This window comes from Periophthalmus magnuspinnatus, chromosome 12, assembly GCF_009829125.3.
Source record: "Periophthalmus magnuspinnatus isolate fPerMag1 chromosome 12, fPerMag1.2.pri, whole genome shotgun sequence".
Classification (NCBI taxonomy): domain Eukaryota; kingdom Metazoa; phylum Chordata; class Actinopteri; order Gobiiformes; family Gobiidae; genus Periophthalmus; species Periophthalmus magnuspinnatus.
Genome location: NC_047137.1, coordinates 3,793,665 through 3,816,526, shown reverse-complemented (window position 1 = coordinate 3,816,526; position 22,862 = coordinate 3,793,665). Strand labels below are relative to the sequence as shown.

The 22,862-nt window shown below is 38.1% G+C and overlaps 1 protein-coding gene across 1 annotated transcript; it reads right to left on the bottom strand.

The window, feature by feature from the left end:
- Window positions 1-532: 532 nt before the first annotated feature.
- On the bottom strand, window positions 533-20,898 carry rc3h2 (ring finger and CCCH-type domains 2). The gene is made up of 20 exons (XM_033976111.2): window positions 20,563-20,898; window positions 16,035-16,348; window positions 15,032-15,149; window positions 14,557-14,784; window positions 13,782-13,957; window positions 12,756-12,956; window positions 12,543-12,675; window positions 12,294-12,412; window positions 11,992-12,104; window positions 11,483-11,785; window positions 10,362-10,564; window positions 9,924-10,237; window positions 7,793-7,936; window positions 6,573-6,713; window positions 5,777-5,941; window positions 5,449-5,689; window positions 5,265-5,349; window positions 4,053-4,251; window positions 3,171-3,337; window positions 533-3,080 (listed from the first exon to the last, which is right to left on the bottom strand). The coding sequence occupies exons 2-20, from the start codon at window positions 16,263-16,265 to the stop codon at window positions 2,930-2,932; spliced, it is 3,432 nt and encodes a 1,143-aa protein (XP_033832002.1). The 5' UTR covers window positions 16,266-16,348; window positions 20,563-20,898; the 3' UTR covers window positions 533-2,929.
- Window positions 20,899-22,862: the final 1,964 nt, after the last annotated feature.

Here is a 22,862-nt window from a genome sequence, read left to right as displayed (position 1 = left end):
ACTGCGCATGCGCGTGTCAGCTGGGAGAAAGAAAGGCGTTGGCCTACAGGAGAATCAAATGTGCGCCTCTGAAAGGTAATTTCTGCTTTTTTTTTTTTTTGTTTTTTTTTACACGCACTCGTAATTACCACTTCACAAGTGGAAAGGATCATCTTCTTCATGGCACGTGTAGGCAGCATTAATTCTATAGTCAATTAGGCAAATATTAAAAATGGCAGTTAAGAATTTATCTAAACTTCTACTTGACATTCACAGCTGTTTTGCTATAATACATTAAGCCACACTGTTAAAAGATCTATTCTAATAGTGGTGAAAGAAACCAAAAAGTATTTTTCATTTTCTCAAACAACTGTCATTTGATTGTTTATCATTTGTTTTTGGATAGAAATCAAAACATATTGAGCTTAAAAAAACTTTAATTATCAGTGATAAATTAAATGCGTACAAACTTTGTTTTATGTATGAAACTAAAATGAAAGAGTTTTGTAGGCCTATTAATAAATGAATACAAAGTTGACAATGACATTTGTATTGGTTTATTGTAGCATGCAGTTTTGTATGCTTAATTCCTTACTCTCATGTTTACTGTTTGAAGTGCAACACAATAACAAGATGCCACATGGGCATACTGTTGGTAAACAGTGTAACACAAGTAACCCATTATAAACACAGAATAAAGAAATCATTCAAATATTGTACAATTCATCAATTATTAAAAGCACAAACATCTTGCTAAATTTTGGTATTATAATATAAGTAAAAGGCAAACCTTTCACATGTTGTATTTCCAAGGAAATAAATTGAATACATAACAGTATTATTCATTACTGGAGCTTGCTCCTTCCCATAGTAAAAATACTATACAGCTGCCCAATTAATTGAACACATTTAAATATAGGCTAGCATCTTATTCTCACACGTTTTATAAATGCATCTATACTATAAGTCCATCTAATGATGGTGCCAGACTCTTTACAATGACGGTTGTGTACCATCTCTTAATTCACTTTGCCTACATATCCACTGAGCAATAGATTTACAAAATAAATGTCTAATACAGACATGAAGTCATAAAACATTAGTTCAGTCTCTTTTCACAATCAACAAAATTACTGTACCACAACAGCAATAAAATGTGGTAATAACAATACTAGTATATAATTAATATATTTCAGCAAACAATAATAATACTGCAAGCAAACTTGAGCATTGACGTGGCCACACAGTGGGCATGTGCAGAACTCTTACAGCGCTGGGTGTGTTGTATCACAACTACAATTCATCAATACTCCTCCACCATCACAAGAGGGCCTATGGCATGCATGACAATAGAGCAATTATGGGAAGGTGCTGGGACAAGGTGGGCTTGCACACACTACCAGTAATGTAGTGGCAAAGAATGGGGTGCGGTTACCAGAGCAGGCAGCAGTGCAGTTACTTCACAACTGGTTCTACAAAATAGTTGGGTTTATAATAAACATTACGGGTTTATAATAAACATTAAGAGAATCAAAACACTGAGAATAATTACTCAACCAATAAAATTACAGTGAATTAAATCCCCAATTGGTAAAAAATTGTTGTAATAACATCTCCCCGACCTTCCCTGAGCAACTTGTGCACACATGGATCTAGCAGCCTCTACTGGAGAAAAGCGCAATTGCACTGAACTGCTAAGTTCAACTCAGTCTCATTCTTTGCATTTTTCCAGGTGAGTCTGTCAAAGCAAGGGGCAGTGCAAGGCAGAAACCATACAGTCAAACTGTACATCTTATGGCACTTAATGTTAGTTGTAAACAGATGCAAAATGTAGTTATCTCCAAATGGAAATGGAACTATATGGTATTTATGGTCAACTGTAAAATGCATGGAAATTCCTTTCAAAACAAAAAGAAGACTTCTTTATTATAAATACATTTCCTTAAATCTTCGGAAATATTAATTTAAGTCATTATGACTAAGTAGTGTATTTTCAATGAAAAGAATCAGGTTGGGCAGCTTGAAAATTGATTGTACAATACAAAGTGAGCTCTGTCAGGAACAATAGGGCTTACAGATCCCTTGTAAGTAGAAGCAAACATGCATAATTATATGATAAAAACGGGTTCACTTAAGCGATTTAAATCTTCAAGACACAATAATATCCTGATACAAAAATAGTTACAAACAACTTCACAGAAGTTAGCAAAGCACAAGCAAAAATATTTTGTGGATGAAAATGCTTACAAAACAAAACCAAAAAACAATTCACTTTACATTTTGTTATAAATTGTCTGTAAAGTAATTGTGGAGCTGGAACATTTTAGCTCGATTCAGTTACTTTTAAAAGAAAAGCAATGGCACTTAACTATGACCATCAAATAATAATTTTCAAAAAGCACATTTTACTAGTTTGATCATATTTTACAGCTCCAGTTAACACTTTACTTAATTCTTAAATAATGCCAAAATAGTCCCAAGGGCATGGTCCCATGACTGCAGTGGGAGTCAGAGCATCATATGACTACCAAAGACAGAAGCGCTTCACTATGAAAATAAAAGTCCTCAATTGAAGGGGTCAGTCTTAATATTTTAACAGAGCATCAAAGAAACTGTTATTTCCTTGACATCACCATTATGTAAATATTAATTTGAATAGCTATAAAAAATATTATACCTGTGTATATAGTATATGAAGAGCAGAGAGCAGCAATACTACTAGTGTAGTTTGACATGTTTGATTTATATAACTAGTGCAAAGTGGGAAGGAAGAGAGGGAAGCTAGCTTTCATCGAGTGTTAATAGGCAAGGTACTATTGTAATGTAAATATGCTAACTATAGATATCTGTACCTATTTGGATGTTCAAAATCTTATGAGTACTTGGAGATTGGGGTTTGCTAGCTAGGCTACATATTTGGATCCTGTGCAGTGTTTGAATTTTCAAAGTTTTAGCTTCCATTGAGCAGCACTGCAGTAGTCACTGGAATTTCAGAACAAGCACAGGAAGAACTGTCACCCAAATGGGGAGGTCCTGTTCGGAGTACTAATTTTCCCACAGACAAACCTCCTGACACTATTCCACCAGGAGAAACTGACTTCCTGTAAAGCAAAGTGGAGTATTAAGCCAGACAATAATCAAAATGCAAAAGAGTTTGAATGCATAATTAATATTATTCTAAAAGCCGATACCTAAAGGCCATCTTTTTCAGCAAATGAATGTCCATCTTGTCAGGTAAAGATATGTCAGTTTTTGGGCGTTCTTCTATTGACGATGTGAGCTGTGGTGAGGGACAGGAAGGAGACAGAAGGTGCTGGGAAGTCTCGTCAGACTGGGGAGAGGCGAGGTCTATTGACTCCTGAAAGGCAAAGCAAGGCAAGGCAAGTTTATTTGTAAAGCACAATTCATTCACGAAGTAATTCAAAGTGCTTTACAGAATAAGTAAGACATTAAAATCACAATACAACAAATCAAAACATAAATAATCATACATAATCATCATAAAATTTACATTAAAGGAGTAGACTGCAGAAAACCTTTCAGTCATATGCACAGCTAAACAGAACCGTTTTGAGCCTGTATTTAAACATGGTCAAAGTAGAGGCCTGTCTCACATCTCCAGGAAGACTGTTCCAGGTTTTAGCTGCATAAAACTGAAACGCTCATTCCCCATGTTTAGTCCTGTCTCCACTAGCAGGAGGCTGGTCCCTGAAGTCCTCAGAGTGTGAGATAGTTCATATGGCACTAACATGTCGGAGATGTACTTCAATCCGAGGTCATAGAGACTTGTACACAAGCTGAGAAAGTTTTGCATTTCCATTAACTTGTCCTTATGTCTGATCTATGTTAAGTCATGAAACGCAGTTAAAAGAAATGAATGAAAAACAGAATGAATAACTTACAAAGAGCAAGAAATATCCGTTTTTGTTTTGTTTTTTTCAAGAAAATCTAGTTGTTGTTTTTTCCTATTTCATTTAACCCCTTTTTCATTCACCCCTTTAGCCCTTTGAAAAAAAAAAAAAGGTCTGAAGCCATAACCTGGTTTTGCTTCCCAACCACTGTAGTGCTCTTACACTGTCCTGTGACTTGACATCCTGCTGGTCTATGTCATCCATGTCAAGAGCACATAGTTCCAGCTCAATGTCCCGGTCAGGCTCTGGTTCACTCTCACAGAGTCTCTCCTCATCCAAGCCATACACTGTCTGATAGGGCTTCTCCCCAGTCCCGACAGAAGTTCGCCTCCCTCTTAGATCAGATGAACAAAGTTGCTCACTAAAAAAAACAACATAAAAACAAACGGATATTTATCAAAACTGTAAAGGTCACAGAAGAAAAGTGTGACCATGTCATCCAGAGAAGTGGGCTTTCCCAGTGAGCATGTGAGCTCAACAAGTGACTTTATTTTTTAGTACAGTGGTCCCTCGTTTATTGCGGGGGTTACATTCTAAAAATAACCCACAATAGGTGAAATCTGCTAAGTAGTCAGCTTTATTTTTTACAATTATTATATATGTTTGAAGGCTGTAAAACTCCTCACCACACACTTACACACACACTTATACATTTTTCTCAGACAGGCGTTAACATTTTCCCACCATTTCTCTCTTGTTTAATTTATTAATAGTGACTCACGTGTATTTCACAGTTCCTCTGACCATGCCTCTTCGCCCTTACCTCTCCGCTGTAGTGTCGATTGAAGATTTATGTAAATTTGGCAAGATGAATTCTGTACTGTTCAGGAGACACGGCACGGAGGAGATTGATTGACAATGGTCTACAGTTCCTTAGCCAATCAGGACACAGAACATGATGCACGTTCATACTCTATAAAAAAGCGTTCAAAAATAGCACTAAAAAAATTTGCGAAGCAGTGAGGCCGCAATATAGCGAGGGACCACTGTACATCAGAAAATGGAGATGGCAGGAGTACTGTGAGAGAGCAAATATAATAACCACAACTTCCGTGTTGTGCCCAAAGGGATTACATCACACATTTTGCTTGTGAAATTGCCTCCATCTAGTATAATTGGATTTAGAATGTGTGCATGAGTGTATGTGTATGATGTCTTTGTATGAAGTGAACATCACAGCTCTGAATAAGACAGTAGCCACAAGACATTTGGCATTTTTAAAACCTCAAATATTAAGTATTTATGGGCAAAAAAAATCCAAATCTGTAGCAGATAACATCCAATACTCTATTCTTCTATAGACCCAACACACTTCTGCTGACCTTTCCGAGCTTTCAGCATGTGCACCAATGCCCAACAGAACAATAAATGTACCTGTCCAGATAGTGGGAATGGCCAGAAGTGTTTGATCCTCTCGAGTTCCATCTGTAGTCACTATGGTCCAAGTGGGCATTGTAGTCTAATGTGGTAAACATTAGCAGATTAGGTGAAAAGGAGCATAAACATCTTAATATGAATTTTTAAAAACAGTGCTTATTCAGTGTAAACGCCATCTTGCCTCTGAAGTTGATGGCAGTGGTGCTGGCACTGGCCTGGCAGGCTGTGGCTTGGACTGGCTCGGTGGTGTGATAGCCAGTACGAGAGGCTCGAGATATGGCTCCCCACTTGGAGATAATAGGCCCCTCACTGAAAGGAATGATTGGATCTTCATCTTTGAGTCGACGGTAGTGATCTAATGAATGCAGCCATGGTTTTGTTACACCATCACCACTGCATCCACTCTCATTATTTTTCAACTCCTACAGGAAAAAGAACGTAGCATATGCAAATAGAACAGTACAAATCAATGATTATCATAGGGAGCATAAAGTATATTAGTTCCTCACCACATGCTCGGAGCAGGAGTGGGCTGATGTATGTGTGAGAGAGTCAGGCTCAAAAGAACTAATGCATGGGCCGAGGGAACCACAAGACCAAGGAGAGTAGTGCGCTAAACTCTCCTCCCCTCGGAAGTGACAGCCCATACATGGACTTCCATTGCTCTCCATATGCTGAAAACACATATGACAATTGCAAGAAACGTGTTACTTGAAAAGGTTTTCCTCTTGTTGTCTGAGACTGATATTGTTGTTCATTCTGGCAACATCTCTAATGCACATAATGTTCCTACATATTACATTTACATCTTCTTTGTAGTCTTTGAAGTCCTTTTATGAAATGAAGTGGAAAATAGTAAAACAATCTATCTAACAGAGTTCAAGAATATATGAACATCCCATAGTGACTACAATGCAAGAAAATGCTTAGCAACTCAGATCACCCATATAAATTACACAAAACAAGTCATATTGATGATATTCAGTGAAACAAAGGCTTAGTTGTCTGAAAGTCTGAGTCACCACTTGTTAATGTCTTGTGCTCACTTTCTCTCACGCACGTTACCACATCTACAATTGCTATATAATCTTCCCTCTCAGTTGCTAAGCAACTATCTCCAGACTTAAATAGTGCTTGATGCTGCTATTACACACAGAGACTAGATATTGCATTTAAACTATTTTAAATTAGTATGTAAATGTCATAAACAATTGCTACATGGTATATCAGGTATGTATGTGTGGTAAGGGACCTGGTCAGAGTGTTGAGGTGAGTGTTGGTGTACAATAGATTGTTGGCATTTACCTCTGTTCCAAAATCAATGGTGAAGATGGGCGAGGACTGAGCTGGTCGATTACTGCTATGATGGTGGTGGTGATGGTGAATCCACTGCTCCTGCTTCCTTCTGAACAGATCCTCATAGCCCAGAGGAACACGGCCATAGTCCTGATAGAGGGCACAAACATATTGAATTTCAGCTCTTGAACAAATTTTATGAGTGAAGACAGCTGCAAAATAACAAGAAGAATAACAATGACATGAATTCAGATTATCAGTCTAAATGTAATTTTGACTGTTAAAGGGTTATCTACTTGATGTACCTAGAATATTTAAATTGCTTGAGGATTTTATTTTATTTGTTTCAATACATTTGGCCAACTTCAGGCTTAATTGCTTACCATTGGGATAAGACAACTGCATTTACTTTAAAAATATTGCATTTATATTCAAATGTATATTCTAATTGTAAGCAAACAGAATTAGTCAAATGTTATGAAACAAGTTATATAATCATATGTTATAAGAAATAAAATAAAATAAAATCCAGATGAATAATCTTAATTCAAATTATTTTAATCAAGGCTAAGTACTCACACTTAAATTTCTGCAGTGTAAACAAAGGATTTTCATGAAGAATATAGTTACCTAAATAGGTAACTATATATAGGTACCTAAATGTAATTAGCAGGCAATCATTCTTTTGCTTTGCCAAATTCACGGTTGTACCATCTGAAAGAGTAAGAGTGCTTTTATAATGTAAGCCAAATACGAAGAGTAAGGGAAGCAGAGACATATTTGGGTGAGGAGTGGGAGGACGGCGGAGGAGGTTACAGCAGTACTGCACACTGCAAGGCACACTGTAGATGCTGCAAAGGTAGAGGTGAGAACGTGTGGGAGGGAACAGAGAAACATAACTGAATGCATGCTGGGATTAGTTAGTTTTCAGCAAGTTATGTAGCCTCTATGCATATTAAGAAGTAAGGCTTTACATGCACAGTTTAGAGTGCTGTGAATACTACTTGGAAAATATATTTAAAATATGTTCACGCTGTGTAAAAAATGTGACAAATGATTAAAACATAAAATATACATATTCTAAATACGTATTTTTGGCACATGTATTTAGTTACTAGTAAATTAATTTCAGAATAACTCTCTTTAAAGTAATCTCTTAAATTTGTGGCTGAAACACAATCCATTTACCAAATAATGTGACAAAAACCCAGTATTGTTAATTCACTTACCCTGTGCAGTCCTCTGTGTTCTGTTCCTGAGCAGTAGTTGCTGTCTAAAGAGTTAAATCTCTCTCTTAGTGGAGCTTGATAGACTGTTGAATGCAGCACCTCTGGGGGTAGAGAGTTGCTCCTCGCATCTTCTCTGTGGTACAACTGTGATAAGGTAAAATGGTACAAATTGTGGTACAGTTGTGTACAAACAACAACACTGAGCTCAGATGAATACTTAAATATCTTCTACATCACACACACTGTCATGTTTTTCATGTAGTTGAAGCTATAGGCCATTTATCAGAATGTCTGCATTTCCACTCTCACCTATAGTCATGAGCTCTGAGTCATGATCATACCACAGATACAAGCAAACATTAAGATGTCTGTGTAATCCCTCAGTCATCCAGGTCTGATCCATAGCAAAAGACGAAAGTTTAAATCTGTCAACTGGACAAATCAGAATCAGAATCAGAAGACTTTTATTGCCATAGTCTGTGAACACAGTTCACAAACTAGGAACTTGCTTCGGTGAAAAAGTGCAACATAAACACACTGAAATAAAAAAATGAAAAATGATTGTAGGAGTGAAGATGTTTCGCTGCTTATCCACGCCGCTTCTTCAGTTCTGGTCAGATTGCTGGTTGACACTGCCTTATATCCATCGTACCTTATATGTAGAGGGGCTAACTACACTGAAACTGTAATCAACTATTGTCTCCAGTTTCAGATGAAACTACCCTATTCAACCTTTAATGACCCTGCTATTGTTCTCTTTGTTTCTTTTCGGCCTGAGAATGGGATTATAGATGGGAGAGAGATTATGTCTCAGGCCCCTATTCCTCAAGTGGTTCCCACAAACACAGAGGGAAAAGTGAAGGAGGAACAACATGAGGAGAAAGCCCTTTCGGCTTGTGGATATCCAAAATGAGCCTTCAATAGATCTAAGAGAGCCAAAAAACAGGACAACAGGGAATCTGAACCTAGAGGGATAGTCATAACTATTCCTTACACAGCTGGTGTGCCTGAAAAACTTCAGTCCTACAAACACTTTAAGGCAGTGCTTCTCAATTATTTTATTTATTTATTTATTTTATCCTTATTTGAACAATATATATATATATATTGTTGGAACAACTGATTCAACCATTTGATACTGAAAAAAATAAAATATAATGAAATTGAATTAAATATCAAATAAAAAATATAATTAAATAAACATCAAATTAATAAATTAAAATGTAATAAATATCAAAATAACACATTAAAATACATTAAAACATGAATACATTAATACATTAAAAAATATCAAATTAAAACAAGAAATTTAGCAATTTGGTATGCCACCTTATATGTTAACAGTGCTCGCTGATTTAAGTGACAAGTGTCACAAAGTGGGATGATTGTTGGCAATATTTGGCACGTTTACACTGAAAAAACTCCAGCGTCTTATCAGCGTGACTGAGGTGTAATAAGGTGGCGCCTTAACTTATTTGGCTTCATATTGTCCGCTGCCACAGCAGACACCGGTCTGTCCTCGTGTCCCACCGGGGTCACGGTGAAGCCAAGTGCTAAATACGCTTCATCAGACTTCCTCGTCTTACTTTTCGGGTTACACTGGAGAAACTAAGCAGCCACTCCATAAGAGAATGTACCAACATCGGCGCGAGAGCTCCCCTAGACCCCAGTCCGCCATAAATCTCCACCTTGAAGCCACTAACCACTCCTTTGAAGATAGTGAGGTTCAGATCTTAGCCAGAGAAAAGAAATGGTTTGAGAGGGGAGTTAAAGAAGCTATTTTTGTTAGGAAAGACAATCTTTCCTTAAACAGGAATGGGGGCCCCCATCTCTCCCCCATCTATAACCCCATCCTCAGACCCAAAACAAACAAAGAGAACAATAGCAGGGTCGTTAAAGGCTGAACAGGGTATTTTTATCTGAAACTGGAGACAATAGCTGTTTACAGTTTCAAGGTAGTTTGCCCCTCCTTTCAGATAGATATAATAAAGTGGCCTCGCTTGGGGTAAGACCTTAATATGTGTTCAGAAACAGGGGAAACAGGAGAGTCTCTGCTTAGACAGCTAGAATACAGACAGACAGCCTAGAATAAAATGTATTGTGAGAAGTGTTAGAGAATGACAGTGCTCACCTGTGGCCTCCATACCCTCCTGCTGTCGTAGAGAGGGGCGTAAACACCATGGGCAGGAGCAAGGGGGCCGTATGGAGGTTGACTCGGATGGCCATGGAAAGTAGGGTGACTTATTCGCTCTCTAAGTGGGTGAGGCGCATACCCAGAGGATGAAGAGGAGGGTGGGTGTGAGGGCTGAAGGTCACTGGAGAAGGAAGATGGTGGAGGGCCCATTGAAGGAGGCAGAGAGGATTCTGGGACATTTGAGGAGCGAAGGAATCGAGCCATGCAAGTTTTGTGTGGGGCGTGAAGAGTGGAGGGGTAGAAGGAGCCTGCTGGAGAACACAGGAAAACATTATTATTAACATTATTGTTAGAAATCTGAAATCTTATATTGTATGCAATTAAATAAGGGCATGTGTTAGATCTGTTTTTTTCTTTATGAACAGAACTACTCACATGTTTGTTGAAACTGGGGAGAGTCGTAGGGTGAGTGGGCATCCTGGTAATACAGCTCAGAGGTTTGAGAAGGGTGTGGTGCACGTGTTAAAAAAGGACTGTGCTTGGCCACTTGGGAACTACCATCAGCACATCCAGTAGTTGTCGAGGGAGAAGACACCAAGGGATGGTTTAGAGGAGTTCTTGGAGGGGACATGGATTTTCTAAACAACAAGAAAAAATTGTGTCAACCTTTTATTTTTCTTTTGCTCTTACATTGCACTTTTCCAGAATTCGCTTTACAATCTTGTGTATTATTTATTCACCTCATACTCAGTGGTGATAAGTAGTAGCTACAGCTCCCCTGAGGTAGAATGCTGGAAGTGAGGCTACCAATCTGCGCCATAAGCCTCTCCAGCCACCACCAACACATCACATTCATATTAGGTAATGTGGGTGAAGTGTCTTACCCAAGAACACAACAACAGTTTTTGCCACTGGCGCCCCACTGTGGCACCTGATATTCCCAGTAGTCTCTTATCCGAGTACTAACCAGGCCCAGCCTTGCTTAGTTTCTGAGATCTGATGAGAGTAGGCTTAGTGAAGGAGGTTTGGACACATTTCATTACCCTCAGAGAATAATTGGCATAAATAATTTTTTAATAAATAAAGTTTTTTTTGGAAAAAAGAATAATAAAGGGCTTATGTCAATAAGATGACTGGTGCAGTTTATGTTTTTGGCTGTAGAAATCTTTATGATTAGCTGAGGCAGAGCAATTGACAACTACAGGTGCAGCAAGGTCTGGAGAGTAAGATCAGACAGCAAACGCAATGTGGCCAAAAAATTACCAAAAAATGCCAGTTATGCTATGATTTGATGATGTGTCCCTCTGTTCTGGGGTTAAGGTAATCATAAATATTATCTGTATATTATCTGTATATCTTTATTTGTAAGGCCCTATGCTAAACTAATACAATTAAGTGAAGAATATTTTTTTAGAATGATAACAATTGGCTAAAGTGCTGTAATCCAGGTAGTGGAGAATTAACCTCTAAGACTATTGTCTCAGCTGAACCGCTATCAACTAAAATGAATTATAAACATGCATTTGATCAAAACATTTTTAACAACAAATTCTTACTGTTCTGTTGTCCCAGAAGACACCCTGGTGGCACACAGCTCATTGGATCCATTAGCCACAGTGGATTCATTTGGCACTGCTCTCTTGACATCCTCCAACATGTCTGCCCCTCTGCAGATGAGCTGAGAGTGGGTGAGGTTTGGCACCCTCTCTAGTACTGCAGTGTCTCCTAAGCCCTTGGAGCCCTGACCAGCCACAGTGGATGCCTCTGAGCCCTCAACGGTGAAAGTCTTACCCATGACCCCCTGCAACAACTGGAGAGAACGATTTAGGCTGCCACTTTTCTTGTTCCTTAGACGAAACCTGCAAACAAAAAACAAATAATTACAATCGTTAAAGGAAGTTTTGATTTTCAGAACGTTTTGCTCATTGCCAGACCAAAACCCAAATAATTACAAAAGATTATGTCAAGATGATTAAAAATATGTGTTGAACTGCAATTAATCTAGTATGATGTAATTGTTAGTATTATATTTTTTATCTATTGTTCAGTGCCAGAGTGTGCATACTTCTCCAGTTCATCCTGAGTGTGTGCAAATGTACAGTTGGTTCCTCGGGGGCAGCCTCCCTGTTGCCGCAGATCTCTGCACATACTGGTCTTGTACTTGCTGTTAGCCTGAGGCTAAAAAGAAAACAACTTTTGAAATAATTGTATTTAATCGTTAACCAAGTACAATTTATTTTTGGGTTATTGTCTGTGTAATCCCTCAGTCGTCCAGGTATGATCCATAGTAAAAGCAAAATGTAAAATCTGTCAATTGGACTTTGACAGATTTTACATTTTGGTTTCTGGATTATCAAAATTGCATACCTGTGGAGCATCATGACTCTTCTTACTAAAATTCTGTATGAATTCAACAAGTCCATGAACCACTTGTTTTACAGCTAACATCACACTTTCCAGCTCCTCCCATGAAGGTGGTGGTGCATCTGCACAGAGACCAATGAGTAATTTAGGCTGTGGTACAAGATTCATGTAAAATAAGGTTAGATATAGCAATATGCATATAGTTTGCATTTGGTAGGAATAAAGCATTTGCATAAAATGCTGGAGACAAACCTGGGTTGTGGTCTATGTTAGCAAGCAGCTCCAGATTTGGTCTCAGACTGGTTAAGTTAGCTGGATCTCCAGTTCTTTGCAAAACTATAGTCAACTCCTGCACACTTTTGGCAAATGACTCTGGAGACTGTAACTAATAAAACACAAATAAGAGGGAATTTAGTTTTCAGTTAAAACATATCTTATAGTAGTCTTTAATATAAAATCCTACACCTTATCAATAATGGACTGCATGTGAGATTTGTGAACCAGATCTCCATACAACAGCGAAGACCATTGCTCAGGTGAAATGCGTAGGCCTGCTTCCATGGCGATATGTACTATTTGCGCATCATGTTCTCTCCTGAGCGCCTCGTAAGTTCGGAACTCTTCCTTCAGCTGCATTAGGGATGAGTCTTCATCACGCTTAGTCACCTAAAAGTTGAGGGATAGAGACTTTAAGATCATGTTTAGGTGGTAGTGTACGCTCTGGTTATATATAGCAGAATGCCCCTTTAATTATCTTGCTTGAGCAGCATTGGTAATTGTTATGCACTTTGTTATTGCATAAAATGATTTCCATCTTGTTTAAACTCAAGTAAAAGATTAGAATTCAACTTCTATGAATAAATACAAATATAAAATATATTTCCAGTTACAATTATCGCTGTAGACAATACACCAATCTAAATGCCAGTCTCAAGCGCCATCCTTCCCTGCATTGACCTACTAAATGACAGTGTGAAAATGTACTACATGATGCTTACAACCTTTTTTTTGAAATGGCATGTACCAATGGCATTCCATTCAAATAAATTTGTACTGTCCAAATTTGAAAAAAAGGGAAAGCCTTATAAAAAATCTGACAACTTCACATTCAACTGAGCAGACAAATACTTCAGTAACGGTTAAGTGAACCTGTCTTTAACAGCAGCACTCACTGTCCATCTGTCTGAAATGACCAGATCAAATTTAGCCTTACTGTTACATCATTGATGGATACCTGGCATTTCTTACCCTACCAACCATATACTACTATCAGTTAACTTGTTCCAGAAATACACACACGTGCATGCTCACACACGCACACGTACACACACATACACACGCATACACACAACAACTCTCAGGAGAAACTAATATACTTACAGTACTTATAGTACTATTGTAACTAAATTGCCAATCGCTTGTTTCTTTTTTTTTTTTTTGTCAGTGAGTAAATTGATACAATAAAGTCCATATTTCAGTCTCATGTTTTACCTTGAAACATGAAGCTCTGTAGAGCAGCTGAACCACATGGCCAATGCTGGTTTTAGAGGCCTGTGGGAAGCGGGCCTCCAGCTTCTGCACCACAAACAAAACCAAAACCTTCCTGGAGAGAGCCGAGCCATCCTCTAGGGCCAACAGAACCAGCTTCAGCGCATCTTCCTGCATAGCTGCCAGAAATCGTCAGTGAAAGAAAACAGTTTACTTACTTTACTTCCTCTAATTTAAAGAAAACAAATGTAGTGGTGAAAGCAGGTGTCCTCAGACTTGAAATGAACTCATAGTTTTATCATGGTGAGAAATGTTTTCTCAGTCAGAATCTGCCCTATGAGTAATCATCACAGGACATCAGCTGCAGCACGAGCCATCAGAATGAACACTGGAAACTACCAAACTGTCATCGACACTACTATCAAAAGAATGTAGTTTTGTTTTTGAGGTAGGAATTAGAATAATGAGATACTATTGGTAATGTCATGATTTAGTAACCACAGACCACCACAGAGGTTCAATTTGACTCAAAACAAGAAACATATCTATACAAACTAAGGACTATGATTTCAAGGAGAACCAGGATAAGATAAACAGAATAGACAGTGTCAGACAGGATATCTGTAAAAAAAAATAGGCTAGTTAATAAACCAAGAAGGCAATTGATTGTCTATGGTCACCCAAGAGGGGACAGTCATACAACATATATCTTTATAGTTGAAATATTCTTCTTCTTGTCATCATTTACAAGGGAATATCATGAGGATGCCGGTCTCACCTGGTCCGAGGAACTGGCAGCCCCGTGCTCTGACAGCAGCCCACAGGTTTGCAGAGAGCTGCTGGGGGTTCTGGTGCTGCAGGATGAGCTCTGTCACGGTGCGTTCCCCCAGAGAGCGGCCTGCCCTCACTGCCCGCACTCGGCCCTCCTCCTCCACCAGCTGACAGTTCACTAGGGTCACAAGCTTCCTCTGCATGGGCCGACTCAGCACGCTCGGGCTCGCAGCACCTACAATTAATAGGACTGCCATTAATGGTTAAGGCCTCAAGATCAAATCAAAGGCATTTTGTGTAGTATGTCTTTCAGATTTTGCTAAACTAATTATGAAGTGGGAAAATTTGGTTGGAAAATGAAGTAGTCAAATCAGGTTTACATAAATTCAGAGTTCAAATGACCAAAACATCCCAAATATAATAGTTTAGTATTGATGTTAAGTTATATGCAAATTATATAATGGAACCTTCTCTGGCATTACCTTTGACCCCGGCAATAGGTTTTAGGTAGAGTGCCAGCTCCTCCACACATTCACTGCACACCTCATAGTGCCCCACTTCTGCAGCACTGCTCAGGCTTAATGGTCTCATGTCTGGTACCTGGTACACACATGCAGGTACATGTTATATGTTAGGGAAATAACTAACTATTATTTTGACTCAACTAATTTGTAGAATGAGAATATTTATGTTTACTAAATTATAACCACGTGATGTTTAAACTAAGGTGCATGAAAGCTTCTTAATATTTTCAGACAAGGAAAAATTTACATTTTGTTTTGAACTTATATATAATAAAATCTCTTCTTTCAGGACATGGCATGCAGAATAAGTAAAAATGATTATAAAGTGGGTCAAAATTTTACATTTTGTTTTGAACTTATATATAATAAAATCTCTTCTTTCAAGACATGGCATGCAGAATAAGTAAAAATGATTATAAAGTGGGTCAGTGATGTGATGTCGGCATTTTTGTGTCCAGAATGTCCATGTGTCCATGTTAGTACTTTCCTTCTTTAAATGTAAATTATACATTTAAAGAAGGAAAGTACTAACATGCTTAAGTTTTATCCAATTTTGAAATGTTTATGAAAAGATTGGTACCAGAGTTAAGTTGATGGTGTATTAGGGCAAATTGTGAAATGCTTCAAAACTTTGTAATGGCCTAGTGTTTATTTGTAGATCTCAGTTTATCTTTTTCAATAATATATTTTAAATTGAATAACAGTGTTTAAATATGTCCGTTTAACCGAATGACATTTTTAAGACATCCCTGGAATTAAATGCAGACAAAAGTTTTTTTTACATGGGGCATATACTAAATAATAAAACATACACTTACATATACCAGAAAATACACATTTTGCATGCTATTATATTTTCAGTTTTTGAGCATTTTAAAATGTCTCTGTCCAAATTCATTAAAAATTATTTTTTTAAAAATTGAATCTTAAAGAAGGATAACTTTGAACAGTGTGTCCTCACCGGAGCACCGACCAGCTGCAGCAGAGCACAGTTGACAGGCAGCAGGTCGATGTCAGTGTTGATGGGGGTCTGGTCGAAGGGACAGGCCTTACGGTGCAGCTTGTGTAAGCAGGTCTTACACACTGTATGGGAGCAGCCCAGGCTGATGGGCTGGTGGCCACTGCTATCAAATTCATTGTAGCATATGGGACAGGACAGAAACTCTGTCCACTGGGCTGCCTGCACAGGCATCCTGTCACCACCCCACAGGAGCAGGCAGCCAGTTCAGAGCGACCTCATGTCCAGCCCAGTTCTGAAGACAGCCCTCCAAGCTCCTGCATGCAGAAAAAACATACAGTTTGGAACATACCTGTATAATCTTCTCATACTGGATACAGTAGCTGTTAGAGATGCACCAGTACAATACTGGTATCGATATTGAAAACCCAGAGGAAGACACAGGACACAGCTGGAGGGACTATGTCTCTCGGTTGGCCTATGAATGTCTTGGGGTCCCCCTGGAGGAGCTGGAGGAAGTCTCTGTTAGACTCCTGCCCCCGCAACCCAGCCCCGGATAAGTGGAAGATAAATGGATTGGTTCAGTCAATATCCCATTTTGGTCTATAAATTGTATTGTAAATTATATCTTTTCAAAGTTGTTCTACTTTAAATGATAAAAAAAGGTGCAGACTTGTGTCTAAAGTCAATTTTCAGTCTCTTCCCTAGAATTGGTTGAGATGTATATATATCTCAACTATATACTATATATATATATATATATATATATATATATATATATATATATATATATATATATATATATATATATATATATATATATATATATATATATATATATATATATATATATATATATATATGCATGCAGAATACAATGCACATGGGAAGATGCATTCAGTAAACTAAAGGAACTCTGGTTCGAGTTCACAGTGAGTGTTCTAATATTAGAATCATATGGTGCATATAGAGCCAAAGCAGAGATCATTCAGAAAAGAATAGACTTTCATTTGTCTTTGGGAGAAATTGGTTTGCAGCATTTTCACATGACTGGTACAAAACATAAAAAGGACATAGACATAATAAGTAACAATTATTTAACTGGTGCTGAAAGTCAGGTTATACTGATTTGGGGACTTAATTTTTAAAAGAAAAAAACAAACAAAAAAAACAATGATTGGAATAGTGTAATGAAACTAGGTATACCTGTGTTTCACTTTTGAAATGTATTAAGTAAAATGCACTTTTATACATTAAAAAAAGGATTGCATAAATCATTTATAATTAAATGTCAAATTTATGTTGCCTATGTTATGTGATGGTGAAAGCAAAGATCTGTTCCTGAAGACCAAATTTGTTTAGCCTGCTAACCACAAACCTGGGACTTTTATGAAGTTGAATATGATGCAGCCTACACTCATGTGATTTCCAGCCATGTGCTTCACAAAATCTCTCATCAATGTCTTCATATTGTATAATATTTTTGATATGCTATTACAGGATTTTCTTTAAAATTTTTGAAGAAAACAAACACATTTCAAAGCATGCAGACACATGAAATCTTGCCCACATCTAATGTAAATAGTTAGGAAAGTCATTTTTTCCAATTTTGTACTACTTCACACTCCTTTTAAAGTTTGTACCCACCTCAGCCTTGTGTACAGCTCCACTTTGATTGTGCATCATGTTTTGTTCCACCTGGCCTAGCAAAACTACTATGAAAAATAAAGATGTTACTGTGTAAGTTCTAGAAGAGCCTCCGTATGTATCTCGTATGAACGGAATAATGGAGTGAAAGAGTTGGGCACAAGTGTAAGGCTTAAATCAAAAGCTCCAGTCACGCTGACAGCCACCTGTTCATGGCCTGAGCAACTGCTACATCCTGTTTTCAACAAGACTTAAAGAGGGGGTCCAGAAGTCTGACCTCATGGTGTAGGGTATAAGAGTTAAACAACATAATGTGCGATTACTAAAGGGAATTACTGCAAACTGTTGCAATGCCAATTTACTCATTATGAACCAATTTTATTATAATATTAATAAAATTGCATTTTATTAATATTATTACCTATTTAGTTGGATAATAGTAGCTTAGTGGTAGTAAGCAAATACTGCGACTATATTTTGAGTAGGCCACTATCCAGAGCACCTGCATTTACCAAACCATATTGTAAATTTGATCCAAAAGTGAAGAGAGAGGGCATATTTGGCCACCGATTATTAAAAAAAAAATGACTTAGCCAATGTAGTTACAGAGAATAAACTGTAACGATACAGGACATAACCAAACCCTAAACTTGGTAATACCACATAAATGAAGAAGATAACATTTGATTGTCTTCCTGAATTCCCCCTGAATTCTCCTGAATTCCTCAGCAGAGGCATGCCCACGTGCGCACACAACAGCCCCCCACATGAGTAATTCAAGTCTTGTGATACAGGGCAGAGGAGTTACAGCAAACAGAAATTTCCTCTTCAGCCCTCTCTTTTGTTTTGGCAGTCTTTTTATTACAATGTCACTAGGATTTGAAATAGTTTTTAATGTTGGACTACAGTCAAGGTATTTCACCTAAAGTACAGTTTGTTATAGAGAATATCATTTAAATGTATGTTCTCAGTGCAGCAGCCTCTAAAGTAGTGAGAGAGCGGACCATGACAGTGGCGATCTGGTGAGCCTCCCACTTCACTGAGAGGAGGATGACAAGTCCATTGTGACTTTACAGCTAATAGTTGGCTTGCACTCCTCTGGTTCAGGACAGGCAGTCTTGACTTTTCTTTTGCTTTTGCCAAGATAGAAACAAAGAGGGAGATCGTAGGGCTGGGGGTATACTTTTTTTTTACCAAGATTTTGTATTCAATTTTATTTTGGTCTTATTAATTGCCACAGCCATCTAGGAGATCATATGGCTGTTTCACAAAATAACATTTGATCTCCCTATAACTTTAAATCATGTTTATAAAATACATAATGGACAGCACAACAGTACTGATGTGGTTCATAGAGTCAACCTGTTTGAATCCTCCAATGCTTCCCAATGTGGCACTGTCAGGATCTGTGTAGATAACTGTACATCATGCAACATATCCAGTGTTCAAGTTTTATTTTCGACTCTCACTTCCATTTTGCAGACAGAAGCACCAATGTACCACAGCCTGAACACATGCGTCCCTCTCCCTCATCTGTAGTCAGAGTCCTCAAGTTTGAACACAAATTGTTGAATATTGTTTGATAGACATCCACATTTGTGGGCAAGAAATGATTACATTGTGGGCATTAGATTTTGTAAGTTGTAACTTCATGAGGACCATGCTTTGTGGGGCCAAAAATCAATAATTTCTCGTTGATGGTTTAAGATATGGGATAATTTAGGTTAAAGTAACTAAAGGCTACAAATTAGTCTGTACTATAAAGACATACATTCAGAGTTCTTCAACTGAGGAAATAATGTGGCGCTTTTCTTCTATGAGCATTTCTACCATTAACCATACACCCACATGCTATGTATTTATAGTTACAATCAACATGAACATCTATAAATCAGTTGCTATAAGGCCCGCCATGCTCAACTGTTGACAAACACTTATTGACTCTGTAATATTAAAGTTTTTCAAGCCATCTTAGTCTAGCTCTCATGCATTGAATTAAATACTACTCTGCTAAAAACAACAATTAAAACCACAAACTGCTATGAGTCATGAACAGAAAATAAAAATATAACCTCACAGGTGGGTCACACAAACAAGTATCTTTAGAGGTGGTAGTGACTGGTTCATTTTGGCCACGATACTCATACTGAACATACTCATTCATCTTGTAATACTATGTCCTGCAACTTATCATTCCCCCATGGTAGAAGTTTTGAGTGTAATGGCTGAGTATATGGGTCTTTGATTACTTATTCATAAGTTCTGTCATCTCTGAGTGTGCATATGGGCAATGTCTGGATGGGAGGCAGGGCAGTCATACAAGCTGCACTGGGCCTAAAGGCCCCGAGTATTTTAACAGTGCTGTTGAAATGTGTCTGCAGAAAGAGGAGCAGCACAAACACCAGTTATGTAATCTCTTTGATGCAGCCTTGGATAATGTTATGATGTTATGAGAATATTAGATTTCCTGGTGTCCTGGTTATTCTTTAACTAACCACTGTTGCTGCAAACTTTATATTCAACTTTATTACCCAGGGCTATGGTTATTAAAACATGACACCTGCGTCCAGGCTGTGGTAGCTATAACTCCAGACTTCTTCTTTCTACATGACAAATTCTAAAATTGTACAGGCCTAATGCCTTTATATTTCAATCAAAACCTATGCGACCAATTTAAATGCAACGTGCCATGTATGTAACATCATACAGTAGACACTAGTTGCAGAATAGTTCCCTGACAGAATTACAGCATGAACAGTTTGTGCTTTGAAAACATGCGCATTGGAAAGGCTTAATGGTATTTGCAAATTTCACGATACATTAAAATGAAATTTGTAAGCAGGGAGTGTATTTAGTGCATACCGCCTCAGGAAAAGTGACTTACCTCACGCTCTCCACCGGAGTACCAGAATAAACATATTCACAGTCATCCAGGAGTGCCCATCCAAATTAGGCAGAAAGGGTCATCAACGGCAAAATCTCCACAGCAACCAGACCCGGGGCATAATAATCGATGTTACAACGAGACAGCAGCGCATTTCAGAGCACGGCAGACAGGTCCTTTTGGTCCAAATGAACAATCAACCCCCCTTCCTCTCAGTACGTGCAGGTAGAGTGAGCCACACACCCTCCTCTTGACAAACCAGGATGAGAGACGCGTGTATCGCTCCGCCAGTGATGGAGCCAGTGCTGCGTCTCTGAACATTATGAGGAATATAACATTTCACGCTGCTCTTACGCTAAAATGCAAGCCATAATCAATACTGACGAGCATATAAGCTTTTAAATAAAAATTACGCGCGTAATGTTTCTTGAGGCACGCACGGGCACTATTTTAATGTGTTGAGCAAGGATAAAAGATGTACAGGGGCCAGCCGGTACGAGCCGCTTTTCGAGGCGTGGGCTGCTCGGTTTAAAGGAACAGATCGAGCGCAGAGCAGCGCCAGTGGATGAGAATAGCGCTTGACAGTTGCGTGCGTCCAATGACACAGAGGAAGTAGTATCGCCTCAGCGTCACTGCATTTACAGCAGCCTTACAGTACTGGGGAGGACACCTACTACTTTTACTATTGAAATGCTGTAATAGTAGTTGCTTGATTGCTAGAAGTACCCTTTAGTAGTAGCCTAGTTGCCTGGTAGCAGCAGGCCTAGTAGTAGCTTAGTAGTAGTAGTAACCTAGTAGTAGTAGTAGTAGTAGTAGTAGGCTAGTAGTAGTAATAGTATTGGTAGTAGCCTAATAGTGGGCTAGTAGTGACTGAAATGGGAAGTAAAGGAAGGATGGTCTATGTGGCACTTAACAACAGGTGCTTCTTAAAGAGAGAAAGGTTAAATAGTTAAATAGAAAGGATCGGTGATATATACCAACATTCAACAAAATTTGTGTTCAAACTAGAGGACTCTGACTACAGATGAGGGAGAGGGACGCATGTGTTCAGGCTGTGGTACATTGGTGCTTCTGTCTGCAAAATGGAAGTGAGAGTCGAAAATAAAACTTGAACACTGGATATGTTGCATGATGTACAGTTATCTACACAGATCCTGACAGTGCCACATTGGGAAGCATTGGAGGATTCAAACAGGTTGACTCTATGAACCACATCAGTACTGTTGTGCTGCCCATTATGTATTTTATAAACAGGATTTAAAGTTATAGGGAGATCAAATGTTATTTTGTGAAACAGCCATATGATCTCCTGGATGGCTGCAGCAATTAATAAGACCAAAATAAAATTAAATACAAAATCTGTAAACTGGACAAAACATCGTAGGAGTGAAGACGTTTCGCTGTTCACCCAATCTGCTTCTTCAGTTCTGGTCAAATGATGGTGGACACTGCCTTATATCTATCTGAAGGGAGGAGCCAACTAACTTAATGTATGTTGTCATATCACCTCCAACACTGTGTTTTAAAAATAGGCTAATTGATCATAGGTCTTTGTAGAGTAAAAGTTAAAGTTAAATTTCTGGTTTTCAGATTCCAGGTGATGATAGTGATGATGTCATAATCCCAGATGATTAGACTGTATGCTGAAGGTAAATTTACAAATATTCAAATAAGCTTAGGGCTGCACATCTTCAGTCAACGTGTTTTGGCTTAAAGCCTCAGAGCATTTATAGTTTTCTGTGCTGGGTTGGTTTATATCATATATATAAATTTGCAAATGTACAGTCTATGGTTCAACCTAATCATTTCTATTGGTGACTATATCCATTAACATCTTGTATTACAACAAAAATCTTAATTTTAGACGCTCCACATTTGCATTAGATATTATTGACTTGATTAGATATTATCTGAACCCATTTACCTTGTAAAGTGGCACCTGCTGCTTTTTAAACTCTTTATGGAGCATTCATCATACTTAAAGTTATTCCAGTGTATTACTCATTTCAAGTGCCACCCACTGGAGCACTTCACTGCTGTTCCTTTGTGACTGAGCAGTTACATTAATATCAAGGACTATCAACTGAAACAAAGGCCATATGGATTTCAATGTGCTATCATTTTATTAATTTACTTTATGTATCCTGCATAAATTGACATTGTACAGCACTAGACATGTGTAAATAAAATATATAAAGACTGTTATGAGTTTAGTTAATAATATAAAATCTGGTACAATCCTTCGAATTTGAAGAATGTGATTTTAGAGTGTAAGAAACAGAAATGCAATTTTATCCTTG